The following is a 22,281-nucleotide window of genomic DNA, read 5'->3' on the forward strand; positions in this document are numbered from 1 at the left end:
TACTGTCGGGGACGTACCACGTGACACGGCTGTCAAACATGGCCGTCCACTGTTGGCTGTGAGAGCTTCTCACAAAGAAGAAACATCGGGATAGTTTTAATAATTCACCTCACAGCGCGGCTTCCTCCACCAACGCGGTATGTAATGTCTCCTTGTATCCACCGTTGGACAATAAAATCGGTAATGTCGCATTTAAGCTAATGTGTTGGCCTGTCTGTAAAATGATGACTCATGAATGCGATACATATCGCGACAAATAGGCATCTTTACCGATATTTGTTATTAAAAATGCACGTCCCAGCCATGGGGGGAACAAAAGGTTGATGTGCAAAGAGCATTCATGCTGCTGATGTCCTGTAGGGCAAATGTGAGTCATGAGACAGGATGTCATAATCAGTAGATATGTCCGATAATAGCTTTTTTTGCCGATATCTGATATTGTCCAACTCTTAATTACCGATGCCGAAATATACAGTCAATGAATGAACACATTATTATGCCTAATTTTGTTGTGATGCCCCACTGGATGCATTAAAGGCCTACTGAAACCCACTACCACCGACCACGCAGTCTGATAGTTTATATATCAATGATGAAATATTAACATTGCAACACATGCCAATACGGCCTTTTTAGTTTAATAAATTGCAATTTTAAATTTCCCGCGAAGTGTCCTGTTGAAAACGTCGCAGAATGCTGACGTGTAAGCGTGACGTCACGGACTGTTAGGAAATATGAGCGTTGTGCACACACACAGGTAAAAATCGTCTGCTTTAACTGCATAATTACACAGTATTTTGGACATCTGTGTTGCTGAATCTTTTGCAATTTGTTCAATTAATATTGGAGAAGTTAAAGTAGAAAGATGGAGTTGGGAAGCTTTAGCCTTTAGCCACAAAAACACACGGTGATTGTTTAAAATTCCTGGAGGTGAAACTTTACTATGGATCAGAGCGGTCAAGCGAACATGGATCTTGACCACTTGTCAACCAGCAGTTTTCGGTGAGAAAATTGTGGTAAAAAGTCGCCACTTAACGGAGATCAGCTGAGCTTGTGCCGTCCGTACAGCTGCCGTCGACTGCCCTCAGACACTGGCGTCAGCACATCCATGGATACACCCTTTGGACTATCAGGTAATATTAAACTCACTAAAACACTAGCAACACAATAGAAAGATAAGGGATTTCCCAGAATTATCCTAGTAAATGTGTCTAAAAACATCTGAATCCGTCCCAATGAAATCGCGTTTTTTTTTCTTTTTTAACTTGTTTTTTTTCTTTTTTTTCTAGTCTGTCGCTATCAATATCCTCAAACACAAATCTTTCATCCTCGCTCAAATTAATGGGGAAATTGTCGTTTTCTCGGTCCGAATAGCACTTTTTTGTTGGAGGCTCCAATTAAAAAACAATGTGAGGATGTGAGGAGCCATCAACGGGATACGTCATCGTCTGCGACTTCCGGTAAAGGCAGGGCTTTTCTGTTAGCGACCAAAAGTTGCAAACTTCATTGTCAATGTTCTCTACTAAATCCTTTCAGCAAAAATATGGCAATATCGCGAAATGATCAAGTATGACACATAGAATGGACCTGCTATCACCGTTTGAATAAAATCTCATTTCAGTTGGCCTTTAAACAATGTAACATCTTTTTCCAAAATAAATCAACTCAAGTTATGGGAAAAAATGCCAACATGGCACTGCCATATTATTGAAGTCACAAAGTGCATATTTTTTTTTTAACATGCCTCAAAACAGCAGCTTGGAATTTGGGACAGAGTTAGTGCTGCAAGGGATTTTGGGTATTCGTTCTGTTGTGTTTATGTTGTGTTACGGTGCGGATGTTCTCCCAAAATGTGTTTGTCATTCTTTTTTGGTGTGGGTTCACAGTTTGACGCATACTTGTAACAGTTCTAAAGTTGTTTATAGGGCCACCCTCAGTGTGACCTTTATGACAGTTGACCAAGTATGCCTTGCATTCACTTGTGTGTGGGTAAAGCTATAGATATGTGATTGGAGCGACACGCAAATTATTGGTGCTCTGTACTTCTACCTACGTCTGTGTACACAGCGGCGTTTTAAAAAGTCATAAATTTAACTTTTTGAAACCGATACTAATAATTTCTGATATTATATTTTAAAGCATTTATCGGCCGATAATATCAGCCGTTGCTAACATCGACTTTACTCTCTTTACCAGCAAGAATAATGACCCGAGTGAGGAACTGACCAAAGTACCGCCCCGCAGCCACCATGCAGATCGAGGCGGTGCTGGTGGAGTCGGCCGTGGTGTCGGCGGTGGTACTGTGCGTCCACGTGGTGGTGTGGAACCAGCACTCGTGGTGCGCCGTCGCCCTCGCCATCCAGGCCTTCTACGTCCAGCACAAATGGGACCGTCTGCTCAAGTCAGGGAGCGCCGTCTTCCAGTTCCGCCCTTCGGCCAACAGCGGCATCGTCCCGGCCTCCATGGTGATGCCGTTGCTGGGTTTGGTGCTGAGGACCAAGTGCTCCGAGGCGGGGAGTGTCCACTTGGAGCGCTTCTCCATGGTGGTGACGGTCAGCGGCATGACGCTGGCGCTCTTCCTGTCGCTGATCGCGCTGGGCGTCACACGACCTTTGCCCACCAACACCTGCGTGGTCGCCGGCCTGGCCGCCAGCGCCGTCTTCTACACCACCAAGCAGACGCTGACGGTGTCGGAGGTCATCGAGGTGATGGAGGTGCTGCTGATCTTCGTCTACCTCAGCCTGATCGTGCTCTACCTGCTGCCTCGCTGCTTCACGCCCGGCGAGGCCCTCCTGGTAGTGGGCGCCATCAGCTTCGTGGTAAACCAGCTCATCAAGCGCTCGCTGCTGAGCCTGGCGGAGGCAAAGGGCGACCCCATCCAGTACCTCCTACCGGTGCTGGTGGTTGGCTCGCTGCTGCTGGGCGTCTTCTTCGCGCTGCTCTTCTGCTTCATGGAGTCGGAGACCTGGGTGTCCTCGCTGTTCTTCCACACCATGACGGCCGTGCTGGGCTTGGGCGTCCTCATGCCGTGGCTCTCGCTCTTCATCGGACGCCATCCCATCATGTGGCTGTGGGACTTTGTCACGCTCAGCGAGCGCCGGCTCGCCTTGATAGGCTACTGGGTCTTGCTGTGCGCCCTGGCCACCTGCGTAGTGCTGCACCAGAACTACCAGCGCCAGTCCGGGTCCAAGAAGCACCAGGCCTCCACCGTGGTCCGGAAGTACTTCCATCTCATAGTGGTGGCCACTTTTGTTCCTGGGCTTCTGTACGACCGCCATCTGCTGCACGTGGCGTCCGTGGGCTGCTTGGCCGTCTTCCTCTTCCTTGAGTACGTGCGTTACTTTCGCATCAAGCCGCTGGGTCAACCACTGCGCCAGCTGCTCACCTTGTTCCTGGACGAGCGTGACTCCGGGCCCCTCATCCTGACCCACATCTACCTGCTCCTCGGCATGGCCCTGCCCGTCTGGCTCTTCCCGGGTGCCTGCGCCCCAAAGGGGATTCTTTCCGGCGCCGGCGGCCTGGTGCCCTACGCCGGCGTCCTCGCCGTAGGTGTGGGCGACACCGTGGCCTCGGTGTTCGGCAGCACCATGGGGGAGATCCGCTGGCCCGGCACCAAGAAGACGATGGAGGGAACGGCGACGTCCGTGTTCGCCCAAATCATCGCCGTGGTCATTTTTCTCATCTTTGACACCAGCATCAACTTGAACTCCACCTACTTGTGGATCGTGGGCTCCATCGCACTGGTGGCCATGCTGGAGGCGTACACCTCCCAGATCGACAACCTCCTCCTGCCCCTCTACCTCCTCATCCTGCTGATGCTCTGACAGGAACACAAAAGGTCTGCTTGGAATTTTAAAAGACTTCAAACGGCACAAAAAAACGTGTTTTAAACGATGTATGAATCATGCACATTTATGTAAATGAGCACGTCACCCATCAGAACTACAAAATGGCCGTTTAAACAACACTAAGTCCGCTTAACTAATATTGTCATTATTTAATAACCTTCCAGATGGGAACATATACTTTTGCCTCAAGTAGTATTAAGGTCATCAATTCTAGTGTTATCTATAGCATAGAGCCCCGGGGCCCACCTAAATATTAACACTGAATTAGTAATTTTACTCTTTTGTTAATCATATTTAAAGGCCTACTGAAATGAGATTTTCTTTTTTAAACGGGGATAGCAGGTCCATTCTATGTGTCATACTTGATCGTTTCGCGATATTGCCATATTTTTCCTGAAAGGATTTAGTAGAGTACATCGACGATAAAGTTCGCAACTTTTGGTCGCCAATAAAGCCTTGCCTTTACTGGAAGTCGCAGACGATGACGTCACCCGTGTGAGGGCTCCGTTACATCCTCACATTGTTTTTAATGGGAGCCTCCAACATAAAGAGCTATTTGGACAGAGAAAACAACAATTTCCCCATTAATTTGAGTGAGGATGAAAGATTCATGGCTGAGGATATTGATAGCGAAGGACAAGAAAAAAAAATAAAATAAAGTAAAAAAAAAAAAAAAAGGGGATAGCATTGTGAGCGATTCAGATGTTTTTAGACACATTTACTAGTATAATTCTGTGAAATCCCTTATCTTTGTATTTTGTTGCTAGTGTTTTAGTGAGTTAAATAGTACCTGATAGTCGGAGGGGTGTGTCCACAGTAGAGATGCGCAGTTTGCGGTATCGTCCGCGGAGTCTGCGGGTAAACCGTTGGTCGGGCGGTTGACATGACGAAAATTTTTTATTTTAATTAGATTCGGGCGGGTGGCGGTTGAACCATCCGAAGACATTTGATATACATGGTTCTGAGATCGGTATACTTTGCCATTTAAAGAGCCATTTAAGACCCGTGTCATAAAGCGAAGAAGTCAATAGGAGACGCTATTAATATCTTGAATGACTGCCGGCAGTCACCCAGATATTATTTATGAGTGCATGCTATGAAGCCATTGACTTTGTCGCCTTCTACATCATACACAATCTGCTTGTCAGTCCAGCATCATGTTGTGTGTGGCTTCCGCGGCAACACGCACACGACTGCAAGCCATACTGGGTGACACAGAGTACACTAATGGTTGTGATATAAACAATTTTAACACTCTTAGTAAATGCGCCACGCTTTGAAGCGACACCAATTAAGAACGACAAACATTTCGGGAGAACATCCTCACAGTAACACAACATAAACGCAACACAACAAATACCCATAATCCTTTGTATTCATGACACTTCCTGACTATTTTATACACCCCAAACCCCGCCACCTACAAGCCCCCCCCCCCGTGAGGATGTTCTCCCGAAATGTGTTTGTCAATCTTGTATTGTGTGGCTTCATAGCGTGGCGCATATTAGTAAGTGTTAAAGTGTACTCCGTATCACCCAGTATGCCTTTCAATCTCACACGTGTGATTGCGGAAGCTGCACACAACATGTTGCTGGACTAACAATTGTTCCACACATGTTGTTGAAGGTGTCAAAGGCAATGGCTTTACAGCACGCCCATATTCTTGTCATCAGGACGAACGCTACTGAATAGTCGTGAGAACGTTATCAGCTCCAATTGACTACATTACCCTGTGAAACAGTTTTAAAATAGCTCTGTGAGTGGTAAAGGTGGCCAACCTCTGATGTATTTCAGCGGGCGGGTGGCAGACGGGTACGGTCCCGATAAAATGTTGGTGCGGGTGGATGACGATTTTGGTGACGCGGATGGGGATTATATAATTGCCTATGTGCGCACCTCTAGTCCACAGGTGTCTTGACGCCAGTCTCTAAGGGAACTAGTCACGGCAACAGCAGCACGACATAAGCTCCGCTGATCTCCGGTAAGAGGCGACTTTTCACCACAATTTTCTCACCGAAACCTGCCGGTTGACAAGTGGTCGGGATCCATGTTTGCTTGACCGCTCTGATCTAAAGCTTCACCTCCGGGAATTTTAAACAAGAAAACACCGTGTGTTTGTGTGGCTAAAGGCTAAAGCTTCCCACCTCCATCTTTCTACTGTGACTTCTCCAATATGAATTGAACAAATTGCAAAAGATTCAGCAACACAGATGTCCAGAATACTGTGTAATTGCACGATGAAAAGACGACTTTTAGCCGCTAGTGGTGCTGCGCTAATATGTCCCCTCCAACTCGAGACGTCACGTGCACGCGTCATCATTCCACGAGCGTTTTCAACAAGAAACTCAGCGGGAAATTTAAAATTGTCATTTAGTAAACTAAACCGGCCGTATTGGCATGTGTTGCAATGTTAATATTTCATCATTGATATATAAACTATCAAGACTGTGTGGTCGGTAGTAGTGGGTTTCAGTAGGCCTTTAATACTTGTATCTAACCTACTTACAGTTTAACAGGATAAACATTGTCAAATTTTATGAAACCGTGTGTTAAAGATTATTATCAAGACGTAGGTCAGGATTATTTAAAATCAAATAAGCAGTGCCCAAAAAATTGTTCTAACTAAATAATGAGTCTAAATAAAAATGTTTTCTTAAAGGTGCTGTTTGCAACTTTCTCACAGTAACATCTTTCAAAGCAAGAACACCAACACATTTATTTGAAATTGTCTACAGTACAGGCCAAAAGTTTGGACACCTTCTCATTCAATGCATGTTCATGACTATTTCACATTGTAGATTGTCACTAAAGGCATCAAAACTATGAATGAACACATGTGGAGTTATGTACTTTACAAAAAAAGGTAAAACAACTGTAAACATGTTTTATATTCTAGTTCCTTCAAAATAGCCACCCTTCGCTCCGATTACTTCTTTGCACACTCTTGGCATTTTCTCGATGAGCTTTAAGTTGTAGTCACCTGAAATGGTTTTCACTTCACAGGTGTCATGGTTTTGATGCGTTCAGTGACAACCTACAAGTTAAATAGTCTTGGAAAATAAAGAAAACCCATTGAAATGAGTAGGTGTGTACAAACTTTTGGCCTGTACTGTATATTTTTCACAGTTAAAAAATGCCGTAAAAATTTTTACCAGCCCAAATAAAATGATTGGTGTTTACGGCGGTCACTCACCCGGTCTCGCCAACGAGTACGCGCGGGGAGGGCGTGCACACATACAAAAGCAGTCCAAGAGAAGCAACAAATAATTTGCAGCCATGTTGTTATGATAGAATATACATTCAATGACAGCTAACGCTAGCTAACCAAGTTGCTATTATTAGCTAACAACATCTAAAGCTAATGTGCGTGCATGTGTGACGTACATATGTTATCACGTCTTTACGTGCAAAAAGCCTTAAATGGGCGGGATATGTGTGTAAAATAAATTCGAAATTTGGCGCCCTCTAGGCACTACGGTTGGGTATCGAGTATCGAGAATCGATTGGAACCGGGATTAACTTTCCGATTCTCCCGGTATCGTTCAAAAGTTTAAATTCCGATTCCTAGTTTCGATACCCAGTCCGCCGACCGGAAAAAAAAACGTCCGACGACCCGGAAGAAGAAGCCGTTGAACACCAATGAAGAAGCGGCCACTGTCAGAAGCGTTAGCACAGCCGAGCCCATGTAGCGGAGCCTATGTAGCCGAGCGAGTCAGTCAAGATGGATAGCGGTCGTCGGCGGTCAAAAGTGTGGCTTTATTTTACAAAAAAAAAAAAGAAATATCGGCCGAATGTAACACGTGCGACAGGACTGTTTCGTGCTTAGGAGGGTGCACGTCAAACATTATGAAGCTCCTCTGAGTTCATTGAGTACAAATAAATGCGTGTCTCATCTTCGACGCGCTGCGCCGACCGTCCTCCTCGCCCAGCCTGGCGCCTCAGTCCGAATCCGGTGAGTAAAACAATATATATGCAATAAGTAATGTGTTTTGCGGCAACGTTGAGGCAGCTAGCAAATTATCCCGCGTATTTTTTCATAGACAATTTACAACCTGCTAGCCAGGTTCTGCGATGTGCTCAGCGTACTCCGTTCACTGTAGCAGCAATGGGGAAGATGTCGGTGCCACAGACGGAAGAGTTTTTTTGACCCTGAATCAAAAATCGTTAGGAATCGGAATCGAAACAAAGAATCGGAATCGTTCGAAATCAAACGATACCCAACCCTACTAGGCACATGTGTAAATGTTGCAAACACATTTTCTGTCAATAAAAATTAAGTCCAAATAAAAATACACCTTCGCCGCTTTAGTCATAAGTTTTGCGCTTAATTCTCTATGACTTCAGCTCCAGACTTATGTTTGATATTGTCATTACTGCCACAAGTGGCGGAAAATTCAATTACAGCTGCGGGCCATACGGACTACAGCTAAGAAACAAACACATTTTGTCGGCCCGATAGGGGGCGCTGGCAGCCCCAAAATGGTTAAGAAACACTTGCTTTGAGCAGGGTGTCCAAACCATCCATTCATTTTCTACCGCTTGTCCCTTTTGGGGTCACGAGGGATGCTGGAGCCTATCTCAGCTGCTATCGGGGTAAACCCTGGACAAGTCGCCACCTCATCACAGGGCCAACACAGAGACAACATTCACACTCACATTGGGTGTCCAAACCATCCATCCATCCATTACCGCTTGTCCCTTTTTTGGGGTCACGGGGGATGCTGGAGCCTGTCTCAGCTGCTATTGGGGTAAACCCTGGATAAGTCGCCACCTCATCACAAGGCCAACACAGATAAACAACATTCACACTCACATTCACACACTAGGGCCAATTTAGTGTTGCCAATCAACCTATCCCCAGGTGCATGTCTTTTTAGAGGTGGGAGGAAGCCGGAGTACCAAGAGGGAACCCACACAGTCCCGGGGAAAACATGCAAACTCCACACAGAAAGATCCCAAGCCCGGGATTGAACTCAGGAGTGTCCAAACTATGAATAACACAAATGTGATTTTCTATAGCATTTTTTTTGTTTTGTTTTTACAAAATACGTCAAAATAAAAGTGGTTCCTGCATCTTTTGAAGTTTCTGTATAAGTGAGGCTACTTTCTACTGTATTCTTGCATGAACAAATGTGAACAAAAGTAGGCTCTATTTTTGTAGGTTCACTCCACTGGTTCGATGGGACCTCGAAAAGACGCACTTCAATGGAGTATTCCTCTTTCCTGTGAACAGGACTTTAGTCCGTGTACCAACATTTTTATAAAAAATGTTTTCTGTTGAGACTACTTACCAGCATGAGCATGCGTTTTATTCCTGAAGTCACGTAATGTCGCTGTGATGACGTGGGGTTGACAGAGCAAAACTTTTTTTATTATAGTCCAATCAATTCACGCACAAAGTGTTATTTCAACTCATTGTACAGCTTTTTGTATGAAATGATCCCGTTTTGATAATAAAAGTACTTGTCACTCTGCCGTGAAATCCTTTATTCGGTGTAAAGAGGCGGGAAAGGAAGCTCTTCACTAGGCTGCAGCCTAGAGGGAAGATAAGCACATAAATACATGTCATTTATATGGTAGCACTGAGAGAGCTCACAAACATGGTTAAAATACAAAAAGTACAATCAAACAGCATGATGCAACAACGGAAACATTTAAAATATAATAACATGAACACTATGTGACTAACTAGATGAGGCCTATTCTGAAGGAACTGCGTGTGAATGCTCCAATGCTGAAGTTGAACTGAAATCCTGGAATTTTATTTTTTTTAGAATTCTTGAAGTAGAGCACATAATTACCAAACAGGCTGAATATTTTGAAGTTGGAATGGTTTGAAACAGATGAAAAATGGGAGAGTTGTGGAATTTTAAAGAATGTCCCATTGATTTCAATGGGAATTTCCCAAAAAATGTGGGGAGTTTTTGTGGAAAATAGTAAAAAAAAACTTGAATGGTATAAATGAGTTGAAATAGTTGGTGTTAGAATTTTTCAATGTTGAAGTAGCAAGATGAATTGAGAAATGGTATTACGCAATTCGGGAAAACAGGGAATTTTTCCAGTTAAAAAAACAACTTAATTTTTTTTGTTCTGATTAAGAGGAATGTTTTGACGGTGGAATGGGTAAAATTTGTTGGAAAATATGGAAAGAGTAGTCGCCAGAAAAAAAGGGTGGAAGTAGGGCTTTGGAAAACCAGGAATTCTGGAAAATCTTGGAAATTTTTCAAAACTTGGAAAAAAGGTAGTTTAAATCTCCAGGATGGTGGAATGTGTTGAAGGTGGAATGGTTTGAATCGGTTGAAAAATGTGGAAATGGTGGAAGTTTGAAAAATGGCCAATTAATTTTAAATGGGAAAAATATCCCAGAATATCTGGAATTCTGGGAATTTTCTGAATTTGTCAAGGGAAAGCCTGCGATTCCCAAATAGACTGAACAGTTTGAAGTTGAAACGGTTTGATACGGGTTAAAAAAATGTGGAAGGTAGAGCGCGGCAAAATCTAGAGAAGAAAAAGTTGAAGTTGAATAATAAATAGATTACTTTTGGTGTAGAAAACCATATGTGTGCATGCCTTGGAGCATTCACACAATTAAAACTCAAAGCTTCATGTTTTTGACCTTTCTCAATGAGCAAAACTGAGGTGGAAACAGCGGCCTTTAGTGGGAACAAGTGGTAGTTGCAGCCGATATGGAAATGTCATGAGGTATTGTAAAAAAATATGTATATTGTGTACGTAAATATTTGTAATACTATGAAATATATAAAAATAAACTATGTAAATAAATTTTTATGATCAATACATAACGTAAAAAAATAAAGAAAATTATATATGTATATTCATTGTCAACATAAATATTGGTGAAAGGGGAAACATGATGAAAAGTAATTTGTTTTTTATCAACATTGAATAAAAAAACAGATAATGTAACAAATATTATAAAAGTACATATTTTAGTGCTGTCAAATGATTGCATTTTTAATCAGATTAATCACACTTCATAATTTTGATTAATCAGAATTAATAACAGGCTATTACTAGAGTGCTTACTTTCAGAAACAAACCCAATATTTGGACACAAATGCAATTTTATTGTCATGATGTGATACAGGAGCATTTTTTAAAGGTTTTACCTAAATACACATCATTTATTTGCTCAAAACTTGGCAAAAGTTTAATCTAAGGTGTTCTGAAGTGAAATTTGCGGCAAGTGCAGTCAAAATAAATTGCCTGCTTAATCTACGTATGTGCATGATTAATGTGTATTTTTTTTGTGATTATTCACAAGTTAATTCGATATTTTTAGTTGAATAATAAATAGATTAATTGTGGTGTAGAAAACCATGTGTGCGCATGATTTGGAGCATTCACACAAAACTCAAAGCTTCATGTTTTTGACCTTTCTCAATGAGCAAAACTGCGGTGGAAACAGCGGCCTTTAGTGGCAACAAATGGTAGTTGCAGCCGATATGGAAATGTCATGAGGTATTGTAAAAAACATATATATATTGTGTACGTAAATATTTGTAATACTATGAAATATATAAAAATAAACTATGTAAATACATATTTATTATCAATATATGACGTAAAAAAATTGAGATAATTATATATGTATATGCATTGTCAAAATAAATATTGGTGAAAGGGGAAACATGATGAAAAGTAATTTGTTTTTTATCAATATTGAATAAAAAAACAGATAATGTAACAAGTATTATAAAAATACATATTTTAGTGCTGTCAAATGATTGCATTTTTAATCAGATTAATCACACTTTATAATTTTGATTAATCATAATTAATAACAAGTTATTACTAGTGTGCTTAATTTCAGAAACAAGCCCAATATTTGGACACAAATGCAATTTTATTGTCATCATGTGATACAGGAGCATTTTTTAAATGTTTTACCTAAATACACATAATTTGTTTGCTCAAAACTTGGTGAAAGTTTAATCTAAGGTGTTTTGAAGGGGAAATTTGCGGTAAGTTCAGTCAAAATAAATTGCCTGCTTAATCTACGTATGTGCATGATTAATGTGTAATTTTTTTGTGATTATTCACATGATTAATTCGATATTTTTAGTTGAACAATAAATAAATTAATTGTGGTGTAGAAAACCATATGTGTGCATGCTTTGGAGCATTCACACAATTACAACTCAAAGCTTCATGTTTTGACCTCCTTTCTCAATGAGCAAAACTGCGGTGGAAACAGCGGCCTTTAGTGGCAACAAATGGTAGTTGCAGCCTACTCACCAGTTCTCAGGGCTCCACTGGGTGTCACGTGACTCCATGACGTGGAAAGTGTACACGTGCCGGGAGTCCTCAGAGACGTTCTCAGCACTACGATGCACCACTTGGCCGTGAATCAGCACAACGCCACCTACAGGAGAGAAAGAGAGGCGCAAGTTAACAGTGGCGATATTGATATGTATTTCTGGTCTTGTCATCCTCATCCGGACATAAAGATACCATGGCAGTGTGGCTGGATCAAAAGAGACGTCGGAGATGCTTTAATGGACCAAAAGTTGCTTTATTACAAGCGAGCGTCATTATACAGGACTGGTATCCTTGGTAAAAAAAAAAAAGGACTCCTCAACTAGAGAAGTCAAACCATCAGTTTTTATATTCCTCTTTTTTGTCTATGGGTGTGTGTGCTAAGTCAGGAGAGCGCATCCCGACCTGCTGAGGGCGGTCGCATTTTTTTCCGCTCCCTTCTTCTCCCTGCTTGCTCTCTTAGTGTTGTCTTGTCTGCACTTTTTTGAAGTGAAGTGAATCATATTTATATAGCGCTTTTTCTCTAGTGACTCAAAGCGCTTTTCATAGTGAAACCCAATATCTAAGTTACATTCAAACCAGTGTGGGTGTCACTGGATGCAGGTGGGTAAAGTGTATTGCCCAAGGACACAACAGCAGTGACTAGGATGGCGGAAGCGGGTATCGAACCTGCAACCCTCAAGTTGCTGGCACGGCCACTCTACCAACCGAGCTAAACCGCCCCTTGAAGCCTCTTTCTTTGCGCTGTCCTCCAAATCTAAACATCAGACATGGAATTGATCAGCTGGACTCTCGACTCAATTGACAAAATCTTTTCGACAAGGAAAGGAGGTTCTGGGGAGCCTGGCTGCCCTGATGGTACCATTGCTGCGGGGTACGTGAGAGATTCCTGGGATAAATGGAGAATCATGTGTCTCTCAGTCCTTTCCATCGGGGACGTGGAAGACATCTAGCTTTTTGGAACCGTGATCGCGGGGCACCTACTGATTGGGCTGGGCATTGCTCTGGTGTATCGTCAAATTCGTAAGACGATGGCAGCCACTCAAGGAGCCCTAAGGCTGTTAGTCGCAACGGAAGGTTTGGAACGGGCCGTGGAATCACAGACTGGGGCAATTTCTGAAATCAATCGCAAGATGGTTCACATCATGGAAAAGCTGGTTAAAAATGGAAAAAATAAATATGAGAGCCAGTATGGATGAATAGAACAGACAAGCCATTGTAATATCTGCTCGCGGAAAAACAAAAATCCTAATCTACGATTTGACTCCCTCGAATGGCCTTGACGCTGCAACAACAGGAGCAGGCTGTTCTGAAAACATCCCCCGAGGACACCTCAATGATCGACGCTTTTGGCCTCCCTCCCTCCTCAATGACACCTGGAGTTGAACTTTTACTTGCATGCAGGACGGTTCCAGGCCTATAGACACTACATCAACACACCCAAAACAATGGGCATATATACACACGCCCCCCCCCCTCTGTTGCGAGTTGTCGTGATTATATATAACATGTTTATGTGTGCATGGCATGGAATTTTTTTTCCCCTCCAGACTGGGCCCCCTTAGGAGCCCAGTCTAGATTATATTTATTTTACTCATCTTCTTCCCCAGCGTTTTACCTTTTTCCCATCTTTTACGGGACACCTTTGGCGACCCATCAGCGTTCCTGTTCTGTAACCCTGTACACTGTTTGCTTGTCTAATCTTGAACGGGTTTGTGCTGAAAACATAGTTTTGTTCTACTTGTGCAATGACAATAAAGTCCTGTCCCATCCTTAGATGTTCGCGTGTAAGTGTATGGAAAACTGCATAACTCAAATGTTGGTGTTGAGCTAGACAGGTAGTATTTTCTTAAGGATATGGTTATCACTTTTGCATTTCGAAGTCCTATTTGGAGCATCGTTTCCTACGAGAAGTGATCCAATCCACCTGCGAATATCAAATTTAGGGGCCTTATCTTTTTATGTGCTCAAACTGAAATGCCACTATTTAATTAAACTTGGTGGTTTGCTTTCTCCACGGTGAATATAAATATTCACCATATGGAGAACATAATATCCACCCATCCATCCATCCATTTCCTACCGCTTATTCTGCTTTGGGGTCGCGGGGGGCGCTAGTGCCTTTCTCAGCTACAATCGGGCGGAAGGCGGAGTACACCCTGGACAAGTCGCCATCTCATCGCAGGGCCAACACAGATAGACAGACAACATTCACACTCACATTCACACACTAGGGCTAATTTAGTGTTGCCAATCAACCTATCCCACATAATATGAGTTAATTAATTCACTTCATTATCAAGTAAAATAATTATAATTTACAAAGGGTTTCCTGCAGCGCTTTGTTGTTAAGGTGGCCGCCTTAACAACAAAGAGCCACCGCTTAAAATAAAGTCTTAACAAGTTGCTCCGCTTAGTTCTGCCTCTGTCAGTACGTCTCTGCAGCACCCAGCATTGTCCCACCCACACAACCATCTGATTGGTTACACGGAGAGCAGTAACAGCCAATCAGCAGTGCGTATTCAGAGCGCATGTAACAGCCAATCAGCAGTGCGTATTCAGAGCGCATGGAGTCAGTGTTCACTACAGAGGCAGGCCGACAGGAGAGAGTGAGCATAAGGCAGCGGACTCTCCCAAACTATAATAAACATTTCTAAGTGAACTACTAGTAACACCACTATGAGCCCGTTTACGTTCTAAAAACATATGTGGCAGTTCAGCTCGCTCGCAGTCCTTGAGGTGAATGCTAATTAGCTTTTAGCGTAACGTTAGCTCACTGTGCGGTGTGTGTGTGCGTGTGTGCCCCACAATAAACGGACAGCAAAGCCCTGTCTGTCTGAGAGAACCACAAGCATTATTGATCTACAGTTAATAACTAAGATATTTCACTTTACCTTTTTCTGTGTTGAAGCAGCAAAAAAGGACATTATGTTAAATGAAGAGTTTCTGTCTCTGATAGTTGATACAATAATGTAACTGCATCATAAAGCCTACATGAACTCCATGGTGTTCAGGGACGAATAGTCTCTCCTATTGCTATTGTACTATTTTATTAGCTATAGTTACATTAATCATTAGTAATGTAGCAGCCTAGTTTTGAATGGCAGGGTCCCTGCTATCACATGTTGATAAAAATATAACATTTACATAATAAAAATCAACTACAGGCTTCCCAAATCCTGTAATAAATTAAGCATGATGAGTTGAACATATGTCAGCGCGTGGCCCCACTTTTAACTTTTTTTAAACGCTTATTGCAAACACTTACTTACATTAAGTTATTAATTTGACTTTGTAATACATTATTTTGTCTTAGTAAATTACTAAGTCATTTAGTATTTAGAATCTCAAGTAACTATGACTGTTTTGTTTTTACTTTATGGAAAAAATATCGGGATATATATATCGTATATCGCCATTCAGCAAATGGAGCGGAAAACACAACCAAAAGTTGTAGGCTTCTTCATGCGACGAAGCCTGCCTACTTCACCACAGTCTGTAGTCTATTGCCCCGCCAGGCTGTGGTGGTGGCGACGAGGTAGAGACGTGATGGCGGCAGGCCGAGTTACACCAAACCTTACACCCTCCCACCCCTTTCCCCGGTCCCCTCCACCTGGATAGTTACCACCTTAACTAACAAATTTTCCGGGGGAAACACTGAGTTACCTTTTTGGACTTCGACTGGGACAAACTTGTTGTCGTCGTAATCCTGCTCTTTTCCAACAAAGTCTGTCAGAGGGTAGGTGCCCTTGGGGGTCCGCACCATTCGCCGAGTCACGTTGCCTGCTTCATAACCATACGGCACATTTACTATTTCTTTAGCAGACCAACTTATTAAACATAAATGAGTTACAGGGGTACCTAATGTTGTGACTTACTTTTGTGGGACCCTGGGATGAACCACAGACATCCATTCTTCACAGTGGCGTCCTCCAGGGCGATCCACAGGCCTAGCACCCTACCCAGGGGCTCCGTGTACAAAAACGTGGCGTCCTGGTGAGCAATTACTGGTACAAAAAAACATGCATCTCTAAAAAGACAATATTTTGCCGCAATATGAAAAAAAAAAAAAATGAAATGTTTTTTTTTGTAAATGTCCTACCTTCCCCACCTATCCTAGGTTGCTGCATCAGAAAATTAAAAAGAAAACACTTTAATATATATATAAAGAATGAATATTTTTGATTGATGTGTTCCGATATGGAAATGTCTTTTAAGCTATTGTAAAAAAGAATATATACATTGAGTAAGTAAATATTTTTAATACTATGAAATATAAAACAATGATGTATGTAAATAAATGTTTATGGTCAACAGATAATATAAAAAATATCGTAAAATAAAGTAAAATATATATGTATATGCATTGTCAAAATAAATATTGGTATTTAAATCATGGCACCCACCTGTTCCCAATTAGCCTGCACACCCGTGGGATGTTTCAAATAAGTGTTTAATGAGAATTTCTCAACTTTATCAGTATTTATTGCTACATTTCACAACTTCTTTGTCACGTGTTGCTGGCATCAATTTTAAAAGAGAAAAGACATGATCAAAAGAGTCTAATTAGTTTTTTTTATCGATATTAAAATGTCAAAAGGTATGGTGAGAAAATGTATTTTGTATTTTAAAGTGATCAGATAATGTAACTAATCTTATAAGATTACATATTTTAGTGCTGTCAAATGATTCAAAGTTTTAATCAGATTAATCGCACTTTATAATTTTGATTACCGGTAATCATAATTAATAACCGGTTAATTTCGATTAACTTAAGAAACGAACCCAATATTTGGAAACAAATGCAATTTTATTGTCATGATATGGTACAGGAGCATTTTTTAAATGTTTTACCTACCATGTTTTAAGTCATGTATTTGCTCAAAACTTGCTAAAAGTTTTATCTAAAGTGTGTTGAAGTGAAATTTGCGGCATATGTGGTTAGCGCACAATCACGGCGTACTTACAAGCAGACACAGTGAGTAGACAGAAAAGGGAGAATGTACGCATTTTGGCTTAAACACCAATGATAAATGTGAAGTTATAACACTGAAACGCCCACCGGAAGAGATGTTTTAATACATGGCTAGCTAGGTAGTGGCTAACGTCCATCCGCCGTCGGCAGTGTTTTATCTACTTCTAAATTACTAATCTTCGCTTTCATGGCGACAAATAAAGTAAGTTTCTTAAAGGTATCATCTCTGCAGGGCGAGGAATTACTAAACATGCTTTACTACACACAGTAGCATCAAAATCTAAACAAACGCCATATCTACACCTGACATCCACTGTAATAATATCAAGTACAGGCACGTATCTAGTCGATAGTACGATGATTACGTCAATATTTTTTGGCATCACAACATCTTCTTTCATTTAAAAAAAATGTATATTATGTTTATAAAGTCAGGAAATATGTCCCTGGACTTGAATATGACCAATGTACAAACCCCGTTTCCATATGAGTTGGGAAATTGTGTTAGATGTAAATATAAACGGAATACAATGATTTGCAAATCATTTTCAACTCATATTCAGTTGAATATGCTACAAAGACAACATATTTGATGTTCAAACAGATAAACATTTTTTTTGTGCAAATAATCATTAACTTTAGAATTTGATGCCAGCAACACGTGACAAAGAAGTTGGGAAAGGTGGCAATAAATACTGATAAAGTTGAGGAATGCTCATCAAACACTCATTTGGCACATCCCACAGGTGTGCAGGCTAATTGGGAACAGGGGGGTGCCATGATTGGGTGTAAAAACAGCTTCCCCAAAAGTACCCGCCGTTGGGGCGGCATAGCTCGGTTGGTAGAGTGGCCGTGCCAGCAACTTAAAGGGTTGCAGGTTCGATTCCCGCTTCCGCCATCCTAGTCACTACCGTTGTGTCCTTGGGCAAGACACTTTACCCACCTGCTCCCAGTGCCACCCACACTGGTTTAAATGTAACTTAGATATTGGGTTTCACTAGAGAAAAGCGCTATATAATTCAATTCACTACTCAGTCTTTCACAAGAAAGGATGGGGCGAGGTACACCCCTTTGTCCACAACTGCATGAGCAAATAGTCAAACAGTTTAAGAACAACGTTTCTCAAAGTGCAATTGCAAGAAATTTAGGGATTTCAACATCTACGGTCCATAATTTCATCAAAAGGTTCAGAGAATCTGGATAAATCAGTCCACGTAAGCGGCATGGCCGGAAACCAACATTGAAAGACCGTGACCTTCGATCCCTCAGATGGCACTGTATCAAAAAACCGACATCAATCTCTAAAGGATATCACCACATGGGCTCAGGAACACTTCAGAAAACCACTGTCACTAAATACAGTTGGTCGCTACATCTGTAAGTGCAGGTTAAAGCTCTACTAGGGGGTGATCAAGGGTGATGGGTCAAATGCAGAGAATAATTTCGCCACACCTAGTGTTTGTGTGACAATCATTGGTACTTAAACTTCAACTTTACTATGCAAAGCGAAAGCGTTTTGTTAATAACACCCAGAAACGCCCTCCAGCTTCGCTGGGCCAAAGCTCATCTAGGATGGACTGATGGACTTTGGCACGTGTTGCAGCCATGAAATTCTAAGTTAATTATTATTTGCAAAAAAAAATAAAGTTTATGAGTTTGAACATCAAATATCTTGTCTTTGTAGTGCATTCAACTGAATCATTGAATTCCGTTTATATTTACATCTCAACGCAATTTCCTAACTCATATGGAAATGGGGTTGTATGATCCTGTAACTACTTGGTATCAGATTGATACCCAAATCTGCGGTATCATCCAAAACTAATGTAAAGTATCAAACAACAAGAGAATAAGTGATTATTAAATTTTAACAGAAGTGTAGATAAAACATGTTAAAAGAGAAAGTAAGCAGATATTAACAGTAAATGAACAAGTACATTAATAATTTTCTAACACTTGTCCTTAACAAAATAATAGAATGATAAATGACACAATATGTTACTGCTTATGTCAGCAGACTAGGAGCCTTTGTTTGTTTACTTACTACTAAAAGACAAGTTGTGTAGTTTTTCCGCCATTTTATTTTAAGGACTAAATTGCAGTAAGAAACATATGTTTAATGTACTCTAAAATGTTTTGTTAAAATAAAGCCAATAACGCAATTTTGTTTGTGGTCCCCTTCATTGAGAAAAGTACCGAAAAATATCGAAATAATTTTGGTACCGGTACGGGTACCAAAATACTGGTATCGGGACAACACTAATACATATATATGTACACACATACATATATATATATATATATATATATATATATATATATATATGTACACACATACATATATCTTTATATATATATATACACGTATATGTACATATGCGTATACACATATATATGTGTATATACATATATATATATATATATATATATATATATATATATATATATACAGTATATATGTATTTATGTATATAGACAGATAGATAGTACTTTATTGATTCCTTCAGGAGAGTTCCTTCAGGAAAATTTAAATTATATATATACACATATACATAAACTTACAGTATATATACACACATATATATATATACGTATACATACCGTATTTTTCGGACTATAAGTCGCAGTTTTTTTCATAGTTTGGCCGGGGGTGCGACGTACACTCCGGAGCGACTTATGTGTGAAATGATTAACATATTACCGTAAATTATCAAATAATATTATTTATCTCATTCGCGGAAGAGACAAAGAAAATGTCAGCAATCGTCACATACACGTTAACCAACAAGAATTCAGCGGGGGAGGGTCATGGCAGAAGTGCATTGTGGGTTATGGAATGCTAACTGCTATATGCTACTTCTGTAGCTGTTAAAATGGATCATTTCATCGTTGGCGGTAACTTATAAAAACTGAGAAGGGCTGAACAAAAATGGCACCGAAAAGGAAATCATGTACTGCAGATTACAAGCTGGACGTAGTGAAATATGCAGCAGAAAACAACAAGAGGAAGCGGCGCATACCTTTGGAGTTGGCAGAGTTGTTTAGAAGCGACATCGAGGAAGGAGATTTAATCGGATTTATCGATTAGGAGTGACAGATTGTTTGGTAAACGTATAGCATGTTCTATATGTTATAGTTATTTGAATGACTCTTACCATAATTTGTTACGTTAACATACCAGGCACCTTCTCAGTTGGTTATTTATGCGTCATATAACGTACACTTATTCAGCTTGTTGTTCACTATTCTTTATTTATTTTAAATTGCCTTTCAAATGTCTATTCTTGGTGTTGGATTTTATCAAATAAATTTCCCCCAAAAATGCGACTTATACTCCAGTGCGACGTATATATGTTTTTTTCCTTCTTTATTTTGCATTTTCGGCCGGTGCGACGTATACTCCGGAGCGATTTATAATCCGAAAAATACCATATATACAATTGTAAACATAAACAGAATACAATGATTTGCAAATCATTTTCAACCTATATTCAATTGAATAGACTGCAAAGATAAGATACTTAATGTTCAAACTGGAAAACCGCAACATGTTTAAAAAAAGCTGGCATAAGTGGCGAAAAAGACTGATAAAGTTAAAAAATACTCATCAAACACTTCTTTGGAACATCCCACAAGTGAACAGGCTAATTGGGAACAGGTGGGTGCCACTAAGTGGCCTAGAGGTTAGAGTGTCTGGTCTGAGATCGGTAGGTTGTGAGTTCAAACCCTGGCCGAGTCATTCCAAAGACAATAAAAATGGGACCCATTACCTCCCTGCTTGGCACTCAGCATAAAGGGTTGGAATTGGGGGTTGAATCACCAAAAATTATTCCCAGGCGCGGCCACCGCTGCTGCCCACTGCTCCCCTCACTTCCCAAGGTGATGTTGACAAGGGGATGGGTCAAATGCAGAGGACAAATTTCACCACACTTAGCGTGTGTGTGACAATCATTGGTACTTTGACTTTAAAAGCAGCTTCCATTAAATGCTCAATCATTCACACACAAGGATGGGGCGACATTTCTTCACCACATTGTGAAGAAATGCATGAGCAAATTGTCCAACAGTTTAAAAAACACATTTCTCAACCAGCTATTGCAAGAAATTTAGGGATTCCACCATCTACGGTCTGTAATGTCATCAAAAGTCTCAGAGAATCTGGAGAAATCACCGCAAGTAAGCACCAAGGCTGAAAACCAACATTGGATGCCGGTGACCTTCGATCCCTCAGGCGGTACTGCATCAAAAAGTGATGTAAAGGATATCACTTCATGGGCTCAGGAACACTCCAGAAAACCACTGTCAGTAACTACAGTTGGTCGCTACATCTGTAAGTGGAAGTTACAATTCTACTATGCAAAGCGAAAGCCATTTATCATTATATTTGTAATGCATCTAGGGCCAATGACAAAAGAATCACTGGCCACGGATGGCCCCTGTGCCACACTTTGGGCATCCCTGCTGTAGAGCCTAACTTTATTCTTAGTACCATGGTATATTTGGTCATCCTATGGTTACATATGGGATGCGAGTAACATGGTTGTCTTACGTCTGTGCCGGAAGTCGTAAAAGCAGCTGTTCACCTGGCGGGTTTTTCCTGAGTGATAAAGAGGGAATGAACAAGGAAGTCGTTCTTTAGCTACCGCTTTGTTTGCTCATATATTACTGCCTTGGCACACCGCAATATTTAGTTATGCATCTACAAAAAAAACAACACAAAATCCGTACTTTGGAGCAATGTTCACATACTCTAGTATTTGGCTTGTTAGCTTCCCGTCGCAGGCTTGCAGTGACGGCCACGGACTCGTGGTTGAGGAGAGAGTTGTTTGATGTTGAATACCAGGAAATGTCCGATGCGTTGCAACGATCAGCCTTAATGCATTGGTGCAGCTCGATGATTTATGAGCACGTCATGCAAGGGCAGAGGCGTGGGTCAGTTGGTCATTCTCCAGGTAAGGGTCTCACTGATGTCATATTAATATGTTTTGTTTTGTTTTCTAATATTTTTCCGATCGACCGGTAAGGTCATAAAGATCGACTGGTGGATCGCCATCATTGGGTTGGCGACCCCAGGTGTAAGCAAATATTTTTAATACTTTAAAGTCATCAGATAATGTGTAAAAAGCTAAATAGAATATTATTAAAAAGATACATTTTATATAGCGTCCAAATAAATAT

General features: G+C 41.0%; 2 protein-coding genes across 4 annotated transcripts in view; one reads left to right on the forward strand and one right to left on the reverse strand.

The window, feature by feature from the left end:
• On the forward strand, positions 1-9,321 carry dolk (dolichol kinase). Of its 2 annotated transcripts, XM_061908213.1 has the most exons (3): positions 21-137; positions 1,069-1,133; positions 2,197-9,321. In XM_061908213.1, the coding sequence occupies exon 3, from the start codon at positions 2,250-2,252 to the stop codon at positions 3,822-3,824; it is 1,575 nt and encodes a 524-aa protein (XP_061764197.1). In that variant the 5' UTR covers positions 21-137; positions 1,069-1,133; positions 2,197-2,249; the 3' UTR covers positions 3,825-9,321. The 2 variants fall into 2 exon arrangements, with proteins under 2 accessions (XP_061764196.1, XP_061764197.1); XM_061908212.1 differs by lacking the exon at positions 1,069-1,133 and having other exon boundaries at positions 1-137.
• Positions 9,198-22,281, reverse strand: part of phyhd1 (phytanoyl-CoA dioxygenase domain containing 1) — a 24,385-nt gene continuing 11,301 nt past the window's right edge. Inside the window, exons 7-11 of one of the 2 annotated variants that reach the window (XM_061908216.1) lie at positions 16,231-16,252; positions 16,007-16,135; positions 15,795-15,911; positions 12,108-12,234; positions 9,198-9,383 (exon numbers count right to left, since the gene is read on the reverse strand). In XM_061908216.1, the coding sequence (XP_061764200.1) occupies positions 9,335-9,383; positions 12,108-12,234; positions 15,795-15,911; positions 16,007-16,135; positions 16,231-16,252 (444 nt within the window). In that variant the 3' untranslated portion in view covers positions 9,198-9,334. Of the gene's footprint in view, positions 9,384-12,107; positions 12,235-15,794; positions 15,915-16,006; positions 16,136-16,230; positions 16,253-22,281 lie in introns of both variants that reach the window. The other variant, XM_061908215.1, reaches the window with a different exon arrangement.

The sequence above is a fragment of the Nerophis ophidion genome, linkage group LG08 (genome assembly GCF_033978795.1).
Source record: "Nerophis ophidion isolate RoL-2023_Sa linkage group LG08, RoL_Noph_v1.0, whole genome shotgun sequence".
In the NCBI taxonomy this organism is placed as follows: Eukaryota; Metazoa; Chordata; class Actinopteri; order Syngnathiformes; family Syngnathidae; genus Nerophis; species Nerophis ophidion.